The sequence below is a fragment of the Erpetoichthys calabaricus genome, chromosome 13, assembly GCF_900747795.2.
Source record: "Erpetoichthys calabaricus chromosome 13, fErpCal1.3, whole genome shotgun sequence".
Taxonomy (NCBI): domain Eukaryota; kingdom Metazoa; phylum Chordata; class Cladistia; order Polypteriformes; family Polypteridae; genus Erpetoichthys; species Erpetoichthys calabaricus.
In genome coordinates this window covers 7,181,511-7,208,094 of record NC_041406.2, presented here as the reverse complement: position 1 = coordinate 7,208,094, position 26,584 = coordinate 7,181,511, and the positions used below count along the sequence as shown (strand labels likewise).

Below are 26,584 nucleotides of genomic sequence, written 5' to 3'. Positions count from 1 at the left end.
TCCAACTCGCTGAATCCGAACACAGGGTCACGGGGGGTCTGCTGGAGCCAATCCCAGCCAACACAGGGCACAAGGCAAGAACCAATCCCGGGCAGGGTGCCAACCCACCGCAGCTTTTGAATCTCTTGTGTGTCAATTAACTGGACCTATTCCTACTGTTATTTCAACTGTGTACTGGCCCCCTAAACCAAACAGTGACTTTTTGAATGACTTTGCTGTTTTCCTTACTGTTTCATCAAAAATAATACTTCTGGGGGATTTCAATATACATATGGATAATATCAATGTCCCTCTTACTAGAGACTTTACGTCCTGCCTTGAGCGTTTTGGATTCCAGCAGCACACTGATGTTCCCACTCATTCCAAAGGACATATCCTGGACTTGATTTGCTGTTCTCTAGTTACCCCGCTTGATTGTAATGCAGATGAACTCCCCATAACTGATCATTTTCTTATTTCATTCAATGTTAAACTTGCACTTTCCAATACTAAGCTTTCCCCTCTCATGTCTTTCCGTAATATTAAGAATATTAACTTCGACTCTCTTTCCTCTAGTACTGATTCCCTCATGGACATTCATAATTTATCCACTCCTGAAGAATTGGTGTCACACTATAACACTGTGTTCTTAACTCTGTCGCTCCATTAATTAAAAACTACATCTGTTTCTTTCTCCTTTTCTACTCCCTGGTTCACGCCTGAACTTCGGCCTTTGAAAGCCAAAGGCCGGCAACTTGAACGGTTGTTTTAAAAAAAACTGGACTCTCTGTTCACAAAGGGATGTACAAAAACCATATACTTTATTACAAGGACTGTATTGCCCAAACTAAATCTATTATACTCACATTATTTCTTCCAATGAAGGCAACACCAAGTCATTGTTTTCACTACTTAATAATATCACACAACCCCAGGATTCTTTACCTTCTCACCTTTACTCAACTGAATTTTGCACTTCCCTTACATCCTTTTTTAATGAAAAAATCCAGAAGTCTGGTACGGATTCATTTGAATTTCACCCACCAGCTCCCTCACTTTCCTCTTTTCAGCTTCCTACTTTCTCAGAAATCTCAGATCTCGTCTGTAAGTCTAAGCTGTCAACTGGACAAACCCCTCCCCATCCCATTCTGGTCTAAGCCTCCCCTCTGTGGTCCCCCTTATCTCTAATATAATCCACTCTTCTCTCACTACTGGTACCGTTCCTTCATCTTTTAAAACTGCTGCAATAACCCCAATACTGAAAAAACCTGCTGCCGATCCGACTAATTTCTGTAATTTTTGTCCTATTTCTAATCTACCCTTCATTTCCAAAATTCTTGAAAAAATAGTGAGCATTCAACGTCATTCTCATTTATCTCAAAATAATCTGTATGAACAGTTCCAGTCTGGTTTTCGCCCCCTCCACAGTACAGAAACGGCACTTATAAAAGTGACTAATGACCTCCTTATGGCGGCTGATTCTGGTTTAATTTCTATTCTCATCCTCCTTGATCAGAGTGCAGCCTTTGACACCATTTGTCACACGACTCTTAGATTATCTTCGATTGGCATTACCCACACTCCACTAGAGTGGTTCAGATCCCACCTCTCAGGCTGCACTCGGTTTGTTTAGCTTAAACCATTCACATCCCAACCCACCGCTGTTACTTCAGGTGGGCTCTGTCCTGGGGCCCCTCCTTTTCATTATTTACCTCCTTCCCCTTGGTAATATCTTTCGTTAATATAACATTAGCTTCCACTGTTCTGCTGAAGAAACCCAGCTCTATCTCACTAGCAAACCTACTGCTTCCTTTCCACCCTCCTCACTTATTGATTGCATAGCAGAAATCAAATCCTGGTTTCTTAAATTAAATAACAAGTGACAAAACTGAGGTTCTCCTCATTGGTACAAAATCAACATTATCCAAAACTGATCATTTTTCATTTGTTATTGATAATTCCTCTGTCTCCCCTTCCCTACAGGTTTCATCCTTGACAGTACTTTATCCTTTCAGTCCCACATCAATAACATCTCCCGGTCTGCGTATTTCCACTTCTTCTTCTTCTTTCGGCTGCTCCTGTTAGGAGTTTGAACTGCAGATCATCTTCTTCCATGTCTTCCTGTCCTCGTCATCTTGTTCTGTTACACCCATCACTCGCTTAGGCCTTCCTGTTCTCCTCTTACTTATCAGCTCTATCCTTAGCACCCTTCTCTCATTATACTCAGCATCTCTCCTCTGCACATGTCCAAATCAACGCCATCTTGCCTCTCTGACTTTGTCTCCCAACCATCCAACTTGAGCTGACCCTTTAATGTCCTCATTTCTAATCCTGTCCATCCTTTTCACACCCAAATGCAAATCTTAGCATCTTTAATTCTGCCACCAACAGCTCTGTCTCCTGCTTTCTGGTCAGTGCCACCGTCTCCAGCCCATATAACACAGCTGGTCTCACTACCATCCTGTAGACCAGGGGTGGGCAAAGTCATTCCTGGAGGGCAGCAGTGGCTGCAAGTTTTTGTTCCAACCCAATTGCTTAATAAGAAGCCCTTATTGCTCTAGAAACACTTCTACTTCATTTTAGTTATCTCCCTCATTAAGATTTTGAACCCTTATTGCTTATTTAAGTCTTAAACAGCTGTATTCTCGGTTTTTAATCGCTCCTTATTAACAATAAGATGCAAATGACAAAAGAAACCAGCAGTTATCCATTTTGCTTGTTACCCTTTACACCTGTGTGTATTTATTGTGCACTAATTGTTTTAATTAAATACTTGGAAAGAAAGAGAAGAGAAAAAAGTGAAGGATTGAGAATTATCCATCTGTTTTACACTTCAAAGTATTTGGATGATATCCTTAGAATGGAAAAAAAATCTAGGATATGAGAATGACTTGACGTAGCAGAGTTAAAGCACCAACAAGCCATGAAATGTAATTATTGGCAAGGATTGTTTTCTAATTAAGCAACTGGGTTGAAATGAAAACCCGCGGCCACTGCGGCCGTCCAGGAATGATTTTGCCCACCCCTGCTGTAGACCTTCCCTTTCACTCTTGCTTCAAATCACTCCTGACACTCTTCTCCACCCACTCCACCCTGCCTGCACTCTTTTTTTCACTTCTCTTCCACAATCCCCATTACTCTGTGCTGTTGATCCCAAGTATTTAAACTCCTCCACCTTCGCCAACTCTACTCCTGCATCCTCACGATTCCACTGACCTCCCTCTCATTCACACACATGTATTCTGTCTTGGTGGTCCTGCTGACCTCCTCTCCTCTGTAGAGCATATCTCCACCTCTCCAGGGTCTCCTCAACCTGCTCCCTACTATCGCTACAGATCACAATGTCATCAGCAGACATCACAGTCCACGGGGACTCCTGTCTAATCTCATCTGTCAGCCTGTCCATCACCATTGCAAATAAGAAAGGGCTCAGAGCCGATCCCTGATGTAATCCTCATCTCCGTCACTCCTACCGCAGACCTCACCACGGTCACACTTCCCTCGTACATATCTTGTACAACTCTTACATACTTCTCTGCCACTCCCGACTTCCTCATACAATACCACAGCTCCTCTCGAGGCATATTTCCACTTGCGTAACATTAATTGTATTCGCGCCCACCCTCACTCCCCACACCTCTGCTATCCTTGTTCATAGCCTTGTCACTTCTCGTCTGGATTATTGCAATTCCCTTTTCTTTGGTCTTTCTTGCAAATCTCTTTATAAGCTTCAACTGGCCCAGAATTCAGCTGCCCGCCCTCATCATTACTAGAACCCCCCTCTATTCACCATATCACTCCCGTCTTGCAGCAGCTTCATGTCCTCACAGGTGGCACAGTGGTAGTGCTGCTGCTTTGCATTAAGGAGACTGTGGAAGATTGTGGGTTCACTTCCCTGTGTGGATAGCGCTTTGAGTACTGAGAAAAGCGCTATATAAATTTAATGAATTATTATTATTATTATTGGTTTCCAGTTAAGTTCTGCATTCAATTCAAAATTCTTCTTTAAACTTTTAAGGCTGTCCACAACCTCGCCCCTCCATATCTGTCTGACCTCCTCCATGTTGCCATTTCCTCCATCCACCTGACTGTCCCCTTCGTCCGTCTTACCACTATGGGGAACAGAGCGTTCAGTTGAATCAATTTTACTTTTCAGATCTAAACTTGAAACTCATTTGTTTAAGACTGCTTTTTCTCTTTGATTACAATTGCTTAGTCTGATTTAGATTTTTATATTTTAATTTTGTTTATAATCTGTGTTTTATCTATTGTTCGGTGTCCTTGAGTGTTTAGAAAGTTGCCTACAAATAAATAAAATGTATTATCATCATAATTATAAAGAAGCTGCATGGCAGAAGGAAAGGGGGGAACAAAAGAGAGAAGAAATAGGGAGGTTAAGAGGAAAGAACAACAACAGAGTAAGAAAGGGAGAGCGAGAGACAGGGTCATGAGAGCGCAATGGAGGTAGATGGTAGGGAGAGGAGCCTGAAGCTAAAGAAGGGGCGCTCATATTGAACGATGCTGGGGAATACAAGCAGCCCATTAGGCGCCGTCTGCCACAGACGCCAATGAACTGGCAATGGGAAACGTGTGTGCGGCTCATCAAGGTGCCCCACGGATGCCGAAGGCCTGGCAATGAGGACCCGAGCTAGGAATTTAGGGTTGATTGCACCTGTCGGTTGGGTATCTCCTGTGTGGGGTAAGCAGAGGAGACGTCGGTTTTAGAAGGAAGCACTGGGGCTCAAATTTATATGGAAGAACTGTCTCTGGATCTTAACCTCATTTTATAGGCTTTATTTATTGAGATTTGTTAACATTCCCATTCACCTTGGTTTTACTGGATTATTTATTTATTGACTGTTTATGGAAGGTCATTTGTTGCACTGCACTGCTTGTTCTTCTGGTTTTAATAAAAGTACTGAGCACTTTTTGCACCGACTCCCTGCTGGATTTGTGCGTGCATGTGTGTGTGTCCTCATTTGCCCGGCTCATCTCGGTCTGTAACTATCATTGAGTTCAGGTTGAAGAGACAAAGGAGCGTGGAGCCAACCTGGACCGTCGCACTGTGCTAGAGAAACCCCCAGAGATAAGTGACCCCTCATGTGGAAATGATTTTTCCTTCCGGGTACTCCAGATTTCCTCTCTCATCCCCAAAGGAGTGTGCGTTAAAAAGCCAATTCTGTAAGAATTTCCATCCTTTTCCTGTTTTGTGGCATTATTGATTTGCATAAATAATAGAATGCATTACCGCACAAAAATACAAGAAGAAAACATAAAAAGGCATGCTTGACATGCACGGTGACTGGACTGGGAATTAAACCCAGTCTTGATGAGGCAGCGGTACTTTACTCCCATTATCCGTATTTTTTTTTTTTTTTAATTAAGACATTTCTAATTCATCCTTAATTCTAATCCTGTGCCTGGACGCTCTCTGTGTTTTAGGGATGTGGGTTTTCCTCCCACACTCCCAAAGATGTGCTGGTTAGGTTAATTGGCGATTCTAAATTGACCCCAGTGGGACAGTTTGGATTAAACGATTGTAAGAAAGTTAAATTATGCTAATTTCTAATTCAATCTTGGTTCATGTTTTCATTCTTTATATGCTGATGGCACTCAAGTATTGTTTGTTTCATAATTAAATAAGCTATTCAAACTAAACCTTGAATTTATCCCAAGGGGGAAAATGTAGCATTTATTAATTAATTTAAAACAGTAACTGACTGAAAATGTTTTTTTTTTTTTTAATCAACCTAATAATATTCTCATGCTTAATCCATTTCTGACATCGCTGCATGTAAGCCAGAAGTTCTCTGCTCCAGAGGCCGTTTCCAAGCATCCCAGGGGTATTGTGGATAAAAGGCAGAAACGGAGACAAATGTCTGTGTCTGTAAGCTAAAACGTAGCTCAAGTTTCAGGTCTTGAGAAAAAGCTCAACATGCATCCTCCATGATGACTTTAGGGATAGTGCACTAACGCTCAAAATAATGTCACTTTAGGTACCATTTTTCTACCCCCATCATAAAGAAGTGAAGGTTAGATTAACTGGTGACTCTAAATATGCCTGGTAGGAGTGGAATGTTGGCATGCGGGCGGTGATGCCAAGTTACGGACTGGATGGGGTTCATGCATGGAATATGTCTGACATCCCTGGAGTAATTAAGCAGGTTTGAAAGTAGATAGATAGATACTTTATTAATCCCCAAGGGGAAATTCACATACTGCAGCAGCAGCATACTGATAAAAAACAATATTAATTAAAGAGTGATAAAAACACAGTGCAAGTTGGAGAGTGCGAGGCAGGTATAACGGACAGTAACTTTGTATAATGTTAACATTTACCCCCCCGGGTGGAATTGAAGAGTCGCATTGTGTGTTGGAGGAACGATCTCCTCAGTCTGTCAGTGGAGCAGGACGGTGACAGCAGTCTGTCGCTGAAGCTGCTCCTCTGTCTGGAGATGATCCTGTTCAGTGGATGCAGTGGATTCTCCATGATTGACAGGAGTCTGCTCAGCGCCCGTCGCTCTGCCATGGATGTCAAACTGTCCAGCTCCATGCCTACAATAGAGACTGCCTTTCTCACCAGTTTGTCCAGGCGTGAGGCGTCCCTCTTCTTTATGCTGCTTCCCTAGCACACCACTGCATAGAGGAGGGCGCTTGCCACAACCGTCTGATAGAACATCTGCAGCATCTTATTGCAGATGTTGAAAGACGCCAGCCTTCTAAGGAAGTATAGTCGGCTCTGTCCTCTCTTGCACAGAGCATCAGTATTGTCAGTCCAGTCCAGTTTATCATCCAGCTGCACTGTTTAAATTACTGGCATTGTTTTCTCAGCTATGCTCTGACATTTTTTGTCTCCTTTATAAATTTTACTTTCATTTTTAACTGTTAATGCTGCTAATTTTACAATTGTCCTTATTTTTATGGATTTGTTTTCTTTTTTTTTTTTTAGGCCATCTCTGTTCTTACGGAACTGATCCGGGAAAATTTTAGAAACAGCAAGCTGAAGCAGTGCCTGCTGCCCTCCCTGGGGGAGCTTCTGTACCTTGTTGCCACTCAGGTAGGAAAGCTCCAAGTTTGTCTTTCCGAGGCTGAAGCATATATACACTGGTGGGCTCGGGTTATCATTTGTGATTGTCTGGATAATTCTGATTTCACAGTAGCAGTACTAAACAAAATGTAAGTCAGTCACTACTAATGTAAGTCAGTACGTCTTCGGTGCCCTACGTTTTGAAAATGTATGTGCATCTTGTGCTTTTTATTTCACAAGGACAAGCTTCATATAGGACCGAGATGCTGCTACACAGCCTTATCTGTAAGGATGGAAAACGTTCCAGATGTGGGGGGACAATCCATACAGTCACATTTCTGTTTAGTTTGAAACTTTGTAACTGATGAAAGGGTCCCATGTATAAAGTTTCACAGGAGGTCTCTTCAGGATCAACGTCTTTGAGAGATTTAGTTCAGCGTCACATTAAACGACTTTCAGTCATCTGTCAAACTTAACGACTGCAGTTTCTAATTTCATCACCTGAGGATGTCAGATTACATGGCTAGAAATCGCAGGGGATGTCAAATTTGGACTCTCTGGTCATTTTTCAGCACTGTTTCAGATTTCCAAAGCATCATGAGTGCATCTCTTTTTCTTACAGACAATAGCGTTCTTCCTGACAGAGCCAGCGCTACACAAATGCTTTCCAGGTATGGCGAGTTCAGCCACATGCTCTGCCCTTTTCAGTTCTGTTTTCTGTTCTGTTGTGGTATGTAAAATACGAGACATCAGACAGACATTAAAACATTAGAAAAATCTGGATGAGAACAGGCCATTCAGCAAACCAAAGCTCGCCAGTCCTATCCACTTAACTCCTGTAAAATGACATCAAGTTGAGTTCTGAAGGTCCCTCAACCCCCAAACGGCAAGTGTCAAAAAATTTAAAGGTGTGACATGCACAATTGAACAAGATGACGTGCACATTCAAAAGAGGTGACACGCAGAATTAAATGTGGTGCACACAATTAAACACCGTACCGAAAGGCAAGTGACAAAAAAGTTAAAGGTGTGCCACGCGCATTCAAACAAGGTGACGCGCAGAATTAAATGTGGTGACGCGCACACAATTTAACAAAGTGACGCGCGCACAATTTAACAAGGCGATGCTTGCATTCAAAGGCGGTAACGTGCAAAATATAAATGTGGTGCTGCGCAAAATTAGAAGTGACGTACTCACCTTCAGATGGGTAATGACAAGTAAAAATGTGAGGAACGGGTAGGTACCTTGGCGAAACAAAAGGAAAACACTGATTGGTGGCCAGGTTTGCCTGTCAGTCCACAGAGGAAGATTCCAGTTAAGTTGTATGTTGAGTGAGGGAAACTTAATATAGCATTCTTTTTTCAATGAAATTGTTGGCGACCACAGTTCCTGATGTATGTACATGATGGTGTACATTAACAGGCGGACATCCATTTCTTTTTTTTTTCCCATGCAACAGTTATTATAAAAAAAAAAAAAAAAAAAAAAAAAAGATCCCAAATTAAAGTGGGGGTGCTCTCCGTTCATTATTATTTTTTTTTTTTTTTGCCTGGAGTACGGTGCTTGATAATTTTGTTCCAGTTTAAGATTCCACATACCATTTTATTGTAATAACATTCGCTAAAGGAATTATTTGTAATCTGACGTGGTGCTCTGAGGTGATTTATGTTCAATTGGGTTCTGTATCATTAGTGAGGTAAAACCGACAAAGAGAACAAAAAATCAACCCTCATGTTCATGATTTGTATGTGCTCCGAGTGTCCGGACGTTTGACAGTTCTGGATACCGCACAGTATTACCTGTTCGAAACAACAAGGCATTCCTTTAAGTCAGGGGTGTTGAACTCCTGGCCTGGAGGGCTGCAGTGGCTGCATGTTTTCATTCTAAGCCTTTTCTTAATCAGTCGCCAGTTTTCAGTGCTAGTTAACTCCTTTTCCCTTCATTTTAATAGCCCTGTTCTTAAGGATTCAGTTCTCTGAATTGATTCCTTTCTTCGTTAAATGACAGCCAAACAGAAATGAGATGTGAACGAGCCAACAGATCACCAGCTAAACTGGGATTTCAAACTCCAACCAATTTCTTAATGAGAAGCTGATTCTTGCTGTTAATAAAACCCGTTATTTAATTCCATGGCTTGTTGCTGCTCTCATTCTGCCACAGCAGACATTTCCAACACTGTTGATTTTCCTGATTTTTCTAAGAGCGGTATTAAAATGTTTTGGTGACCTGAAATATAACCCTTAAAGAGAGCTTCACCTTTCTTTATTTTCAGCTATTGTCTGGTCACGTGGCGGTTTGTTTTGTGTCTCATTATCATTTGGCTGCTAATTAAGGAAAAAGCAACAACAAAGGGATTTGAGTCAAGTTAATTAAAACTAAGGCAGAAGAAGTTAATTAGCAGCAAAAACTGGTCACTAATGAATAAGATGGTTAGAATGGAAACCTTGCTGCCAATGTGGCCCTCCAGGACTGGAGTTGGACACCCGTGCTTTAAGTGGTGCAATGACATAATGAAAAATGCAATGTTTATAAAAAAAACTTTACTTTGGGGTCTTTTTTTTTTTTTTTTTAAATTAATAACATTGTATTCACTCAGTTAATTTGAAAGAAATAATTTACAATACATTCAGTTACAGGACTGAAAGCAACAATTGCAGAAAGAACTGTAAAGATGAGTGCCTCATAAACATTATATCATTAGATTAATTAGGACTTAATTTTAAACATTGCATTTTTCATTGTAAGAGAAGAAAAATACCGATTAGGTGAAAGGCACTACAGTATATAATAGATAGATGTGGAAGACACAATATAACAGATAAATAGAAAAGGCACTATGTAATAAAAATCTAAGTGAAAGGTGCTATATGACAGCACTGGTGTACCACGGGGACTACAGGCTTTCATTTTAACCTGTGTCACAAATCAGTGGGTCACTCTTATGTCCCCTTAGTCTGATTGTTTAGCTGGCCTTTTTTCCTTTGTTTAATTCTGCATTCAAAAAATTGCCCTAGCATGACGTTCACATTTAGAAGAAATTCAGAAATGTGTTTTCCTTTACCATTTTGTGTCAATTCACCTTATTTCTGTGGAATTTGCTCCTTAAGTTGTATCCAGATACTAACGATTAGTGATGAGCAGTGCAGACACGGGTGCAAATGACTCTGAATATTAAAGCAGAGCCGCTACTTCAATGTTACCTTCATTTGTGTATTAATTAGTAATGAAAAGGAATGACTATGTGGTCCTTATGTTCAGTCCTGTGGACCACCTTAACTGCAGGTGTTCATCCCAACCACCTTCTGCTTTTAACCAGACCCTTGTCTTTATTAAACAAGCACTATGTTTCCTAGTTTTTACCTTTATTGTGTCAATCCAGAAATTACAAAATGGGTTTGCTAAATTTTGAGGGGAATCTAGCAAGTGTGTGTGCTGTGAATTTTTGCTCTTTGTCTTGCTTTTTAAGATGTTCTGGTTATTTTAGTCTTCTCTTAATCATCAGCTGACAAGTGAATTTTGTACTGAAATAGCAGCTCTGCTTTAACACCTCAGGGTCATTTACACCTGTGTCTGCACTGCTTATCGATAATTGTAAGGATGTGGATACAATTAAAGGAGTAAACGCCTCAGGAAAAGAATACAGTAAAAGGAAGTTAACATTTAGGGAAATGGCCAAAAATGCAAATTTCTGATTTTTATGTTTGCTTCTAAAAATAAAAAAGACATTCCTGAATGTTAAATTAGAGAAGAAAAAGACTAAACAATAAGAACATTTAGTAGTGAAACTGAACCATTTGTGAAGCTGGTTGGAATGAAAACCCCACAGCTCAATGAAACCCCAGGACTGAACTTGGGCTACATAAGATAGACAGATGTGAGGGACACTCTGAAATGGATCAATATAGATACAACTGAAAGGAGCTATACAAGATAGGTAGTTATGAAAGACACTGTGAGATAGATAGAGTAGATAGATAGCAAAGGCAGTATATGACAGAGACAGATATAGATATAACTGAAAGGAGCTGTATAAGGTGGACAGATGGATAGTTAGGAAAGGCATTAGCTAAATCTGAAAGGTACTATATTATAAATAGATTGGAAGGGCAATATAGGACAGGGAGACTCCTGTAGCTGAAAGGTGCTATATAAGATGGACATATAGATAGATAAATCTGAAAGGCTCTATATGATAGATAGTAGAGGCAGTATATGAGAGAAAGACAGATATAGATGTGACTGAAAGGTTCTATATAACATGGACAGAGAGGTAGTTTTGAAAGGCACTTGCTAGATATGAAAGGCACTATATTATACATAGATTGAAAAGGCAATATATGACAGGGAGACTTGCATAGCACCTTTCAGCTATATCTACTATAAAAGATAGACAGGCAGGTAGATAAAAGAAACATTGTATGATGGATAGATATGAAAGGCAATATGTGATACAGTAGATATGAAAAATACAATAATATAGATAGATCGGAAAGGCAATATATGGATGGATGAGATAGATAGATAGCACCTTTCAGTTATTCATAGTAGATGGATAAATATGTAAGGCACAATATGATTGATAGCTAGGAAAGGCAGTATATGACAGAGAGACAGCTATAGCTGTAACTGAAAAGTGCTATACAAGATGGAGAGATATATTGATATGAAAGGCAGTTTATGCATGTGAACAGCTGCATGTAACATACATAGATAGATAAGGCACTATATAATAGATAGATGGAGTAGGACGCTATGTAACAAATAGATAGGAAAAGCAGTATATGATAGACAGATATGGATATAACTGAAAGGTACATCATAAGATGGACGGGCAGATGACGTGACAGATGATGTGAAAGGCACTATATATAATAGGATAGCTTTGTATTAAAGATGGTTAAATGATAAAGGTGCTGTATAGTAGAAAGGTAGATGTGATTGGCATGATATACTTTTAAAGACAGATTTATGGAATGTGAGAGGCAGTGAATGAAACGGATAGACAGGAAAGGCACTATATAAAAGGTAGATAGACCGATGTGAAGGTGCCACATAGTAGACAGATAAGAAAGACTATTGTTTTCAGATTACTTTTTATAGACTTGATTTCTTGTTCTACATCGTTCTATTAATATATCCATATATTCTGTGTGTGTATGTGTGTATATATATCACCATATATTGTGTGAAGGCTAGGGGGCACCAGTGAGCCCCAAACACAAACACACAAGACTGTCCCGGGTTCAAATAAAGGCTGTTTTATTACAGACCTTGTGCACACAACCACAAAACTATTTCTCTTTTGTCTCCTCTCTCGTCTCTACCGCACTGCTCTCCACCAGTCGAGTGTTGCCTTCCTTCCTCCCATCTCCGACTTGCCCGGACAAGGCAGTGCAGTCCCTTTTATTAAGGACCGGGAGTATTTCTGATGCCAGGTCTTTTGCCCGTTTCAAGTACTTCTAGGTCATATGGAAGTTCCCAACAACAAGGAGTATAACTCACCACAGCTTCCTCTTGCGGCCCCCACAGACCCCAACAGGGCTGCATTGCTAGATTACATTTACTTTACTGGTTTCCGACTAGGTACAGATGTCCAGGGCCACTGCCATCTAGTGTCCTGGGAGAATAAACAGCCCTCAGTGACATCTCTTCCCTGCTCTCCCCTTTTATCCTGGTCAGGGAAGTGACTCTGAATATATCCAGCCGGGACATCAGTCCATCTGCCTGGGACTTCCCCTTTGAGTAAGGATTCTTCCCCTCCTTCATCTGGGATGTCCGTCCATCAATCTGGGGAGTCTTGTTCGGGTATGGCACCTTTCTGTCTCTCGGCCAGGATGCCAGTCCATCCACCCGGGGCCTCACGTCGGGGTAAGGAACCTTCCCCTCTCCTGGTTGGGAAACCCGTCCATCCCGTGTGACACTTAAGATTATTATGCATTGTGAGATGTTCGGCCCGGACACAACCAAACGGACACCGACAGTTCATAAAACACATGCTTTATTAAACAAGTGTCCTCAAACACAAGTCCCGCACACTCACAGTGCTTCCCGCACCAAACGCCCTTACTCGGGCCTTCACCTGTCCGTGGGCCACCTTTCCTCTCCTCACTGGAGCCTCGTCCCGACTATAGGAAGGCGGCCCCTTTTATGTCCACCCAGATGTGCTCCAGGTGCTCGTTGATGACCTTCCAGCGCCACTTCCTGGTGTGGAAGTGCCGCACTAGTACCCGGAAGCACTCCGGGTGTTTCTGGAAGGTTCTTTCCCCACCTGCCCAGGTGTGGCAGAAGTGCAGGTCTCCAGGGCTCTATGAAGCTCGGGATGCCCCCTGGCAGTGGCCCCCAGTGGGTTTGAGCCTCTTTACTCTGTCCCCGTGGTCCCCTCATCATCCAGGGCGGGTAGCCCGGGGAACGTATAATAAAATAATAATAATTCATTACATTTATATAGCGCTTTTCTCAGTACTCAAAGCGCTATCCACACAGGGAGGAACCGGGAAGCGAACCCACAATCTTCCACAGTCTCCTTACTGCAAAGCAGCAGCAGCACTACCACTGTGCCACCTGTGAGGACAATAGACTGCCTCCCGGTCCATACAGGCATCCCGGCTGGGTCTGACCCCCAGCCTCCTTGCCACAGCATTTTATTTGTAACAATGAATCAATAGAGGTTAATAAATTGATGTATTTATTTTTTTATTCATACATAGTATGTGTATATAAAATAAACAGAGAATAATGTAGATGTCTATTTATTCCACCTTGTTCATGTATATTATACTCAAGCGGGCACACACACACACTTTACGCATAAGCACTTACTGCATACCTGTGGCATAATGAAGGCGTCACGCACAGACTGGAGTCTACTGGGGGAAATTGTCAGCTTAGCCCAGTGTAAGTGTTATACAGTAACTGCCGGTGTTGCCATTAATTCATTTTATTTTATTTTATTTTTTTCTTCCCTGTAATAAGCTCTTCCAAATAATTCTTTTGGTTATTGAGCAGAGTTACAATGATTGAAACTGTGATATGCTTACAGCTATCCCTTCTACTTCCCAACAGGAAGAGAAAAAAGAGCCCCCTGGAGAATGCTGGGCTGTTCCTTCAGCCGCCTACACTGTGCTAATGAGGTGCCTTCGGGAAGGGGTAAGGCTTCTTTACTTTTTTTCTTTTGGGAATCTCATCTATAATGATGTTCTTGGAAGCCCTGCAGGCATTGTATAAGAAATGTACCTGAGGGCAGACTAGTGACTTGTCAACCGCACAGTGAACTGTCATTTAAATAATTACAACGGTTCCGCGACCTTCCCTTACAGTTGTACCGTCGAAAAGAAAGCTCCCATTCGCAGCGTTAATTAATGATCTGTGCGCTTTGGAAATCATTTTACTTTGGGAATGTGAGAGATGTTTATGTATTGAATCATTTGGTTTAACAAGATTTGCTCTTAGTTTATGATGAGAGCGCTTTTCATCTAATGAAAATGACCAATTCCATCCGATCGTTTTGGATTATAAAACTAATGGTAAGTATAGTCTTGCCCTTATTTGCAATTTCCAGTTTTTTTTTTCTTTTAAATGATAATTGTATTCAGAACATAAACAGAACAGACAATCCCGGGTTCAAATAAAGGCTGTTTTATTACAGGCCTTGTGCACACAACCACAAAACTATTTCTCTTTTGTCTCCTCTCTACTGCACTGCTCTCCTCCAGTCGAGTGTTGCCTTCCTTCCTCCCAGCTCCGACTTGCCTGGACAAGGCAGCGTGGTCCCTTTTATTAAGGACCGGGAGTACTTCTGATGCCAGGTCATATGGAAGTTTCCAACAACAAGGAGTGTAATTCCCCGCTGCTTCTTCTTGCGGCACCCACAGACCCCAGCAGGGCCGCATTGCCAGACTACATTTACCAGCATACCTCACTGGTTTCCGACTGGGCACAGATATCCAGGGTCACTGCCATCTAGCATCCTGGGAGAATAAACAGCCCTCAGCAACATCTCTTCCCTGCCCTTCCCTTTTAATCTGATAAATGATCATTGTATTCAGAAAATAAACAGAACGCCTTTTCTAGCAGACAGGCTCTTCAAAGCGGATATTGTAATGCATTTGAGTAAAATATTAGGGAGACTTAACGGCAAATGCTTGATGACAAAACGCTAGACTCTTAGTGGATGTCTGACTTGGGTGCCGTCTATAGAGTGTTGATGTGCTCTGTCTGTGTTCATGCCAGCTTCCTGGTTTCCTTTTCAGGGTCCAAGGACAGGGGCTTCATTTCTTTGAAAACTCTGAATTGTCCCAGCGGAAGTGAGGTTGCTCTATTGTGGGCCTTCAGGGGCAGTGGAGGCTAGGGATCTGCGCTGGCAATCGGAAGGTTGCCGGTTCGAATCCCGTAAATGCCAATAGGGACTCTGCTCTGTTGGGCCCTTGAGCAAGGCCCTTAACCTGCAATTGCTGAGCGCTTTGAGTAGTGAGAAAAGCGCTATATAAAATGCAAAGAATTATTATTATTAACTTCACCTGGGGAAGTCTGATTCTTGAATTAGCAGGTTGGACAAGTGCTAAAATGTCAGTCAGTCAGTCATTTTCTAGCCTGCTAACCTGGGTCGCAGCCGGGTGCTGGAGTCTATCCCAGCTAGCATAGGGCACAAGGCAGGAACAAATCCTGGACAAGATCGGCAGTCCGTTGCAGGACAAACAGACACACTGGGGACAATTTAGGATTATCAATTCACCTAACCTGCGTGTCTTTGGACTGTGGGTGGAAACCCACACAGACACGGGGAGAACATTCAAACTCCACGCAGGCAGAACCTGGGTGTCGTGAACCCTGATCTCCTTACTGCAAGGCAGCAGTGCTACTACTGCTCCTAAAATGTTGAATGCATACAGCAACAACAACATTTTATTTCTTTAGCGCAGAATGTAGCTCAGTGTATTTTACATGTTACAAGACAAGAAAAAACAAGTAATATTAGGTAAGAAGGGCGGCACGGTGGCGCAGTGGGTAGCGCTGCTGCCTCGCAGTTAGGAGACCTGCGTTCACTTCCCGGGTCCTCCCTGCGTGGAGTTTGCATGTTCTCCCTGTTAGATGCATTGGCGATCCTAAATTGTCCCTAGTGTGTGCTTGGTGTGTGTGCGTGCCCTGCGGTGGGCTGGTGCCCTGCCCGGGGTTTGTTTCCTGCCTTGTGCCCTGTGTTGGCTGGGATTGGCTCCAGCAGACCCCTGTGACCCTGTAGTTGGGATATAGCGGGTTGGATAATGGATGGATGGATGGATTAGGTAAGAATAAAGAATATGCAACAAAGAAAAACAAATAAGTCCATATGAGCTTATAAAACATAGATAATATATTTAATTAGTAGAAGAGTAGCGTTCTTAAATTCCATCATTCATTAATTTTCCACTGCTTATCTGAATCCGGGTCATGGGGGCAACAGTCTTAGCAGTGAGGCCCACATGTCACGTTTTCCCAGCCACATTTGACAGCTCATACCGTGGGATCCCAAGGCATTCTCAGACTATCTGGGAGAAATAATCCTCTCAGTGAGCCCTGGGTCAAGCCTCAAGTGGAGAAGTTTACTGTATATACTCTCGTATAAGTCGGGACTTGAAACCCGAAAAATCGATTTATAAAATGAGACCCCGACTTATACGCCCGTTCAAAAATGCAACACTTACATTTTTGTTTTACATCTTCTTGCCTCCTCCAATCTAGCATCAGCTTCTCAGACAGCAACACAGTTACCAATTTCTTTCGCTACTTCAACGACTTTTAATTTAAAACCAGCTTCATCTTTTCTTCTGATCGAACGCTCCATTGTAGATAAGGAATGCTCTTACGATAAAGGTGTATGAGGGTGTGAGATACAAAAAACACAACACAGTGCAAACGTCGCTTTGGAATAGTTTGGGTATTACTGTGTGGTCACATAGGCACAATAGAGAGAGACAGAGAGAGGTTAGGAGCACACGCTGGTACAGCGCATTGCCGCACCCACACAGAAAACAAAGGCCGTGTGCTCCGTGGTTACTCTCTCAGGTGGGCGTTAGCATATCGTAATCTCTTGGACCAATGGCGTGAGTTTTCCACAATCAATTTATACGTTTGTGAATACTAATTGCACTAGAATGTATGGAGACATATAAATGTGCACATTAAATTGTCGGTGCACTGTCAGGACTTAGTGGACAACAATGTATCCCTATGGGTATATAAACTGGTATCAAGAGGTACACTCTAGATTTGAGGATTGTCAATTCTGTTGGATCCTAGATTTGGGGCTCAATATATAAGAATCTGTATGTTGGTGGACTCCGCGACGCCCTCCTTCTCCAAGTATTAACACATGGGTATAGGGAAAGTATTGTAATCATCCAAATATTCAATTTTGACGAATCTCAACGTTTTAGATCTCCCTGACTTTCTCGTATACGAAGTATAGGGAAAGTATTGGAATCCTCCAAAAATTCCATTTCGATGTGTGAAGAGAGCTGAGCCTGATGGTGAAGCCCTCGATTTACCAGTTGATCTGCGTCCCTGCCCTCACCTTTGGTCATAAGCTTTGGATAAAGACCGAAAGAATGGCAAGTGGTGCAAACGAGCTTTCTCCACAGGGTTGGCTGGGCCCTTCCTTAGAGACAGGGTGAGAAGCACCGACATCTGGGAGAGGCTTGGAGTTGAACCGCTGACTCTTCGCATAGAGAAGAGCTAACTGAGATGGTTTGGGCATCTGATATGGATGCCTCACAGACGCAGACCTGCAGAAGTTTTATAGACACAACCAGCGGGGAGGAGACCCCCAGGGCATCCTTTTATACAATATCATATTGTAAGTCTCTAAAAAATGAGTACAATAGTAAGATCAGATGACTGGGAAGACAGAAAAAACAACAACAAAAAAAAAACTAAATCTGCAGGGGTTCCAAGGCCAATACACCTCCAGCCCCGACTAGGCATTCTACCTAACATAAGTCATTCCTCATTGTTTCCAGACTTCATTCCAAATGATTTGACACAATGCATCTCACGGAGTGTTGGGACACTCGCCTTCATTCGAGCATCACAGGTAGCTGCACTGAACTTTGATCAGTGGGTGGTGGCGCAAGAACTGGAAAATAAAACCGAGAAAGTAAAGATTGCAAATCTCTAAAGAACGTAATAATTTTGTACAAATATATAACTAAAATGTAGCTCAGAAAAAGCCAATTTAAAAAAAAAAGTTTTTTTTACTAATATTCAACAATATTAGCCTGCCGTATCCCTATTGGTAATGTATTCCAGGCTTTTGGTGCATAACAGCAAAAGGTCTCCTCACCATTTCTTTTATGCTTAGCTGTTGAAATTATAAGCAGACCACCATTAGAAGATCTAAGGTTATGACTTGGAGTGTAGGGGGACAGACATTTCAAAATATAGGACAGAGCGAGAGTATTTAAAGCTTTGTTACACTATTAGTAATATCTTATAGTCAATTCTAAAAGCCACAGGTAACCAATGTAATGATGCTAAGACTGGTGTGATGTGCTCAGATTTTCTTTTTTGAGATATGATTCTTGTTGCTGCGTTCTGCACTCATTGAAGTCGATTGGTGTCTTTCTTAATGTAGTCCTGTCTGGAGTGCATTACAGTAAGCTGGTGGACACAAAACAATAACGTAAACTCATTTCTCAGCATCTTGCAGTGTTACAAGAGGACTAACTTTTGCAATGTTCCTTAACTCTTTCAGGGCTGATATTGACTTTTGTCAGAAGGAGGAGTTGACGATGTTAATTAACTGTAAACTGTGATAAAACCAAACGTTATGTTTTAGTTGGACTCTCGTTGCTAGAAGGAAAGGTAGCTTTATTGGTTTGACCAAGATTTCCTGTGCTCATGTGAGTAGCAAGGCACAAACAGCAGCAAAAATGGCACTGACATCCGGCGAGAGACCAAAGCGGATGCGTAAAACAAAATACTCGGTGGACGACGTTTGGCCTATTGTCTCTGAACTGGACTATGACTTGTTGATCCACGATTTTGATACAAGTGATCGAAAATGAATGTGAGGTTCCAGCTTCAGCTGATTAATCCCCGGCTAATTGTGGTACTGACAATGGAGGACTGCCACTTCACAATGATAAGTGATAGAAACCAGATTGCAATGCACAGCAACCACGACCGCCACACAAAGACAGCCTGGCAGCAAGCCTGCCACAGCATGCAGCAACAGACGTTTTATGTTGATTTCTGTGTGAAACCATTGCTTTTCAGAAACTGTTTTTTGGTAAAAATATTCAGCCCTCAAAGAGCTAAGTGAAAAAATGCAGTCCTAGTAATCTGGTTAATATGTCATTTAAAGATTAGGTCAGAGTCCATGATTACACCTAAATTCTTTACCTCCGCCTTGACGTTTAATGCTATGGGATCAAGTTTATTTCCCTTATCCTCATTATTTCCATTTCTGCCAACCGCTACGATTCCTGTTTTTTGTTATTTAGTTTGAGAAAGTTTCCACTCATCCATTTGGAAAATACTAGTAGGATATTGGATGTCAGTGTCATCAGGCCTTATGTATAAATAAAGCTGTGTGTCATCTGCATAGCTCTCGTAGCTCACCTTGTGTTTCAAAATAATCTGAGAAGTAGATTTGAAAAAATCAGCAGGCCCAGAACTGAGTAGATCCTTGTGGTGGTACACTGTATATAATACCATAGACCTCCTAAGTACAATCATCACAGCTAACAAAGAATTTTCTAAGTAGGACTGAAACCAATTGAAGACCAATTTATGAACCTGGGATTAACAGTGGTGAGATACAATATATTGATTGTGTCTACATCTAACAATTAACTTTACTGTATATGCTTCTCTCAGGATCTTATTGTAGAGTGTTATGTTTTATGTAATGTTTGGAATTCTTGTCAGCTTACAAATGTCAGCTATATCTCAGCCAGGGTTCCTCTCCTGACTGAGGTTCAAAGTCATGTTTTATGCCCTTGATCGAGGCTCTCGAGAGACTGAACGAGGAGTCTGAATGTCTGGGCTTCCAAGTGTCCTGATAAAAACCAAGATCCTGGTCTTTAATGGCCTTTTAGAAACGGCCATCAGCAGTGTGTCTGTCTGTGGAGAGATTGTTGACCTCATCGAGAGGTTTATTCACCTCGGCAGTGACATTCATGTCTCTGGTGACTCTTCCTATGAAGTCAGTAGATGGATTTGGGTCATGAGGTTGCTGGGAAAGGGGTGTGTGGCGGTCCCGATATCTCTGCAAAAGGACAAAGGTCCCAGTCTTTTTAGAGTCCTGGTGCTTACCGTTTGTGTGAGGCATGGACAGTATCCAGTGACCCAAGATGAAGATTGGACTCCTTCGGTACTCTGTCTCTTGAGTACCGTTGGTTTGACTTTGTGCTGAACAAGCGGTTGCTCATGGAGTCGCAAACGAGGCATTGTGAGGGAGCATCAGTTACAGCACTACGGCCATGTGGCACGATTCCCCAAGGGTGATCTGGCTGTCGGGATCCTCATTGCTGAGGACCCAAGTGGCTGGACCAGACCAAGGGGACACCCACGTAACACCTGGCTGCGGCAGGTAGATGGTCATTCCTGGGGGGGTGGGACTAGATTGCGTGTATTCCTGGGGGATTAACCAGCAACCCAAGCTGTTTTGCCATGTTGTGGGTGTGACAACGCACTTTATCAGTGCATTCTCCCCAACCTAACCTAACCTGACCTGTTCTTTGTTGAGCCATTTATTTATGTTAATGTTACTTTTGCTAACTATCTGCTGCATTTTCTTTGCCTGTATTTCATTCCATGTGTTTTGTAGGTGGTCCCCTTAGAGATAATAATAATAATAATTATAGCATTCTTGTTAATAAGCTTTCCTAAATAGAAAAGTATTTAGCTCTTTTTTTAAAACAGCCCACCGTCTCCTGTGTTCTTAGGCTGTCTGGTAGGACATTCCAGAGCCGTGGAGCAGCGACTGCAAAGGCTCGGTCTCCCATTGTATGAAGTTTGGTCACAGGGGGGCGAAGGGGGTACGTATTTGTAAAATGGAGGTTTCTTGCAGTCGGTTGTAGTATAAGGAGTTCCTTCAGATATTGTGGAGCATTTCCATAGATACACTGGTGAGTAAACAAACAGAGCTTGTATTCGATACTGAGATGGACAGGGAGCCAATGAAGTGACCGAAGGATTAGTGAGATATGTTCATATTTCCGCACCCTCATCAGGATTCTTGCAGCACTATTTTGAATTTGTTGGAGCTTTTGAAGGCTCTTGTTGGGTATCCCGATGAGGAGTGCATTACAATAGCCCAGTCTAGATGAGACAAAGGCATGAACCAGCTTTTCAGCATCACAGAGGGAGAGGTAGGGACTTAGTTTGGCTATGTTTCGGAGATGAAGGAATGCAATTTTACAAAGGTGGTGGATATGTATATCAAATGACAAATCCACTGCTCTCCAAAAAAAACATTGCTGCTCGTCTGCAGTTTGCTAAAGATCACGTGGACAAATCAGAAGGCTATTGGAAGAAGGTTTTGTGGATGGATGAGACCAAAATATAATGTTTTGGTTTAAATGAAAAGCGTTATGTTTGGAGAGAGGAAAACACTGCATTCCAGCATAAGAACCTTATCCCATCTGTGAAACATGGTGGTGGTAGTATCATGGTTTGGGCCTGTTTTGCTGCATCTGGGCCAGGATGGCTTGCCTTCATTGATGGAACAATGAATTCTGAATTATATCAGAGAATTCTAAAGGAAAATGTCACGACATCTGCCCATGAACTGAATCTCAAGAGAAGGTGGGTCATGCAGCAAGACAACGACCCTAAGCACACAAGTCGTTCTACCAACGAATGGTTAAAGAAGAATAAAGTGAATGTTTTGGAATGGCCAAGTCAAAGTCCTGACCTTAATCCAATCGAAATGTTGTGGAAGGACCTGAAGTGAGCAGTTAATGTGAGGAAACCCACCAACATCCCAGAGTTGAAGCTGTTCTGTACGGAGGAATGGGCCGGTGTGCAGGACTGATCAACTGTTACCGGAAACGTTTAGTTACAGTTATTACTGCAAAGGGGGGTCACACCAGATACTGAAAGCAAAGGGTCACATACTTTTGCCCCTCACAAATATGTAATACTCGATCATTTTCCTCAATAAATAAATGACCAAGTATAATATTTTTGTCTCATTTGTTTAACTGGTTTCTCTTTATCTACTTTTAGGACTTGAGTGAAAATCTGATGATGTTTTAGGTCAAATTTATGCAGAAATATAGAAAATTCTAAAGGGTTCACAAACTTTCAAGCACAACTGTACACACCATTGCTTTAGATTTCAAAGCATAGCTGGTTTCTAAATAATGGGATAAACACTTGTTGGTTCGTCTGTCCATCTCTCCTCCTTCAGTGCTTTCAGAATGCGGCGGAGGGTCTAAAATGGCATGCAGTCGAGGGTCTGTGTATTTTTATCATTCACGGCGTAGTTTAAAAAGGCATTTTGTATTCTCGGATATTCTCTCCAATCTCCTTAAAAATTAAAATGTTCGGAGAAATGTTTTTTTTTTTTTTTTTTAATTTATTGTATTTTAGAGTACTCACTCGGTTCCAGTTGGCCCTTCGGGAATCACTAATTACTTTTCTGAAGTGGATTTCGATCCTGCAACCCTCTGATCTTCCTGCCAGGCGGTTACTTATCACCCTGGTACCCTCTCCATTGTCTCTTATTGACCTGCTGAATTAAGCACTGCGTGGTTGGGGAGGGAGGGAGGTCATGTCAAGGGTTACGCTGGTGACCCCACCCTCTTCTCTTCCTGACACACAGGAGATTCAGGTCCTGCTTGATATTCACCTGCCTGGTCTTTGCCCAGGATGGTTAGCCAAATTGATCTCATCAGAGTTTTAATGACTTGATAGAGCAGGGCTTGCTCTTCTACTTTACGCCATATAAATCTGCCTTTGTATCTTCCAGACTTGCACATGTTTCAGACAGAAGGGATAATTAATGGCAAATCAAGCACGACTGTTGAAATGAGGTAGATTATTGCAGTGGTTTAATTAAGGGTTTTACTTCCATACATTGACTCCATGCTAATGACATTAACCACATTGAATTACATTTTTTTTTTCTTTCTGCTTTTGTATTAAAGATCAGATTATTGTTGTGATGTCTAACCTTATTATCATAGTTTGCCTCACATTTTCTTCCTCTTTGCTAGGGCTGTTGGTTCCGACACAGAGAGTTGTGATTCAGTCAGGTTAAGAAGTTTGCCCACATATACTTAACACTCACCTACCACTTTATTAGGTACGCCTGTTCATCTGCTTATTAACACAAAAATCTAATCAGCCAATCACGTGGCAGCAGCTCAGTGCATTTCGGCCTGTAGACATCGTCAAGATGACCTGCTGAAGTTCAAAACAAGCATCAGAATGGGGAAGAAAGACGACTCAAGTGACTCTGAACGTGGCATGGCTGTTGGTGCCAGATGGGCTGCTCTGAGTATTTCACAAACTGCACATCTACTGGGATTTTCACACACAGACATCTCTAAGGTTTACAGAGAATCGTCAGAAAAAGGGAAAAATATCAGTGAGCGGCAGTTCAATGTCTTGTTGATGCCAGCGGTCAGAGGAGAATGACTATACTGGTTCGAGTTGATAGAAAGGCAGCAGAAATGGAAATAAGCACTCGTTACAACCGAGGTATGCAGAAGAGCATCTCTGAACACACAACACGTCAAACCTTGAAGCAGGTGGGCTACAGCAGCAGGAGACCACACCGGGTGACACCCCTGTTAGCTAAGAACAGGCAAGTGAGGCTACAATTCACACGGGCTCACCAAAATTGGACAAGAAAAGATTGGAAAGACGTTGCCTGGCCTGCTGAGTCTCGATTTCTGCTGCGACATTCAGACGGTAGGGTCAACAACATGAAAGCAGGGATCCAACCTGCCTTATGTCAATGGTTGAGGCTGGTAGTGTAATGATGCAAGTGATATTTTCTTGGCACACTTTGGGCCCCTTAGTACCTACTGAGCATCATTTAAATGCCACAGCCTACCTGAGTATTGTTGCTGACCATGTCCATCCCTTTACGACCGCCATCTTCTGATGGCTCCTTCCAGCAAGATAACGTGCCATGTCGCAAAGATCAGATCATCTCAAACATGACACTAAGGTCATTGCACTCAAATGGCCTTCACGGTCACCAGATCTCAATCCAGCAGAGCAGCTTTGGGATTGTGGTGGAACGGGAGATTCACATCATGCAGCAACTGTGTGATTATTGTCATGTCAATATGGAGCAGAATCCCTGAGGAATGTTATCAGCAGGGTGGCACGGTGGTGCAGTGGGTGGCACTGCTGCCTCTCAGTTAGGAGACCTGGGTTCGCTTCTCGGGTCCTCCCTGCGTGGAGTTTGCATGTTCTCCCCGTGTCTGCATGGGTTTCCTCCCACAGTCCAAAGACATGCAGGTTAGGTGCAATGGCAATCCTAAATTGTCCTTAGTGTGTGCTTGGTGTGTGGGTGCCCTGCGGTGGGCTGGCGCCCAGCCCAGGGTTTGTTTCCTGCCTTGCATCCTGTGTTGGCTGGGATTGGCTCCAGCAGACCCCCGTGACCCTGTGTTAGGATATAGCAGGTTGGATAATGGATGGATGGATGTTATCAGCATCTTGTTAAATCAATGCCATGAAGTATTACGGCAGTTCTGAAGGCAAAAAGGGGCTCCAACCCGCTACTAGGAAGGTGTACCTAATAAAGTGGCCGGTTAGTGTATTTAAATACGTAGGTGACCCTTTTAATATAAAGAGACTTCGAACATTGGCAGGTTAAGTGATTTGTTTAGGCTGACACAGAGAAAATCGGAAAGAAGCTTTATGGCTGTGTAGTTTTGGACTTGAGTCACCAGACCATATTGTCTGCTTGATTTCAAGACTCCACTTAATTTTTATATGATTTTAGATAGATGGATACTTTATTAATCCCAATGGGAAATTCACATTATCCAGCAGCAGTATACTGATACAATAAATAATATTAAAGATTGATAATAATAATAATGCAGGTGAAAAACAGACAATAACTTTGTATAATGTTAAATGTTAACGTTTACCCCCCCCGGGTGGAATTTGAAGAGTCGCATAGTTTGGGGGAGGAACGATCTCCTCAATCTGTCAGTGGAGCAGGACGGTGACAGCAGTCTGTCTCTGAAGCTGCTCCTCTGTCTGGAGATGATCCTGTTTAGTGGATGCAGTGGATTCTCCATAATTGATAGGAGCCTGCTGAGTGCCCTTCGCTCTGCCACAGATGTCAAACTGTCCAGCTCCATGCCAACAATAGAGCCTGCCTTCCTCACCAGTTTGTCCAGGCGTGAGGCATCTGTCTTCTTAATGCTGCCTTCCTCAGCACACCACCGCGTAGAAGAGGGCGCTCGCCACAACTGTCTGATAGAACATCTGCAGCATCTTATTGCAGATGTTGAAGGACACCAGCCTTCTAAGGAAGTATAGTCGGCTCTGTCCTTTCTTACACAGAGCATCAGTATTGGTAGTCCAGTCTAATTTATCATCCAGCTGCACTCCCAGGTGTTTATAGGTCTGCACCCTCTGCACACAATCACCTTTGATGATCACAGGGTCCATGAGGGGTCTGGGCCTCCTAAAATCCACCACCAGCTCCTTGGTTTTGCTGGTGTTCATTTGTAGGTGGTTTGAGTCGCACCATTTAACAAAGTTCTTGATTAGGTTCCTATACTGCTCCTTCTGCCCACTCCTGATGCAGCCCACGATAGCAGTGTCGTCAGCGAACTTTTGCACATGGCAGGACTCCGAGTTGTATTGGAAGTCCGATGTATATAGGCTGAACAGGACCAGAGAAAGTACAGTCCCTTGTTGCGCTCCTGTGTTGCTGACCACAATGTCAGACGTGCAGTTCCCAAGACGCACATACTGAGGTCTGTCTTTAAGATAGTCCACGATCCATGCCACTAGGTATGAATCTAATCCCATCTCTGTCAGCTTGTCCCTAAGGAGCAGAGGTTGGATTGTGTTGAAGGCGCTAGAGAAGTCTAGAAACATAATTCTTACAGCACCACTGCCTCTGTCTAAGTGAGAGAGGGATCTGTGTAGCATATAGATGATGGCATCCTCTGCTCCCACCTTCTCCTGATATGCAAACTGCAGAGGGTCAAGGGTGTGTTGAACCTGTGGCCTCAGGTGGTGAAGCAGCAGCCTCTCCATGGTCTTCATCACATGTGATGTCAGAGCAACAGGCCGAAAGTCATTCAGCTCACTAGGACGTGATACCTTTGGGACTGGGGTGATGCAAGATGTTTTCCAAAGCCTCCGGACTCTCCCCTGTTCCAGGCTCGGGTTGAAGATGCGCTGTAGAAGACCCCCCAGCTCCGATGCACAGACTTTCAGCAGTCGTGGCGATACTCCATCTGGACCCGCTGCTTTGCTGGCACGAAGTCTCCTCAGCTCTCTGCTCACTTGCGCTGTTGTAATTATGGGTGGGGATGTCTTTCCTATGCTGGTATCAGAAGAAGGATGTGTGGAGGGTGCAATACTCCGAGGTGAGTGTGAGAGTGGGTTAG

General features: G+C 42.7%; 1 protein-coding gene across 1 annotated transcript in view; it reads left to right on the top strand.

Annotated features, from left to right (window-relative positions):
• ulk4 (unc-51 like kinase 4) overlaps window positions 1–26,584 on the top strand; it is a 499,390-nt gene that overhangs the window by 136,041 nt on the left and 336,765 nt on the right. Inside the window, exons 18-19 of the mRNA XM_028817917.2 lie at window positions 6,929–7,036; window positions 14,070–14,153. Of these exons, the coding sequence (XP_028673750.1) occupies window positions 6,929–7,036; window positions 14,070–14,153 (192 nt within the window). The remainder of the gene's footprint in view (window positions 1–6,928; window positions 7,037–14,069; window positions 14,154–26,584) is intronic.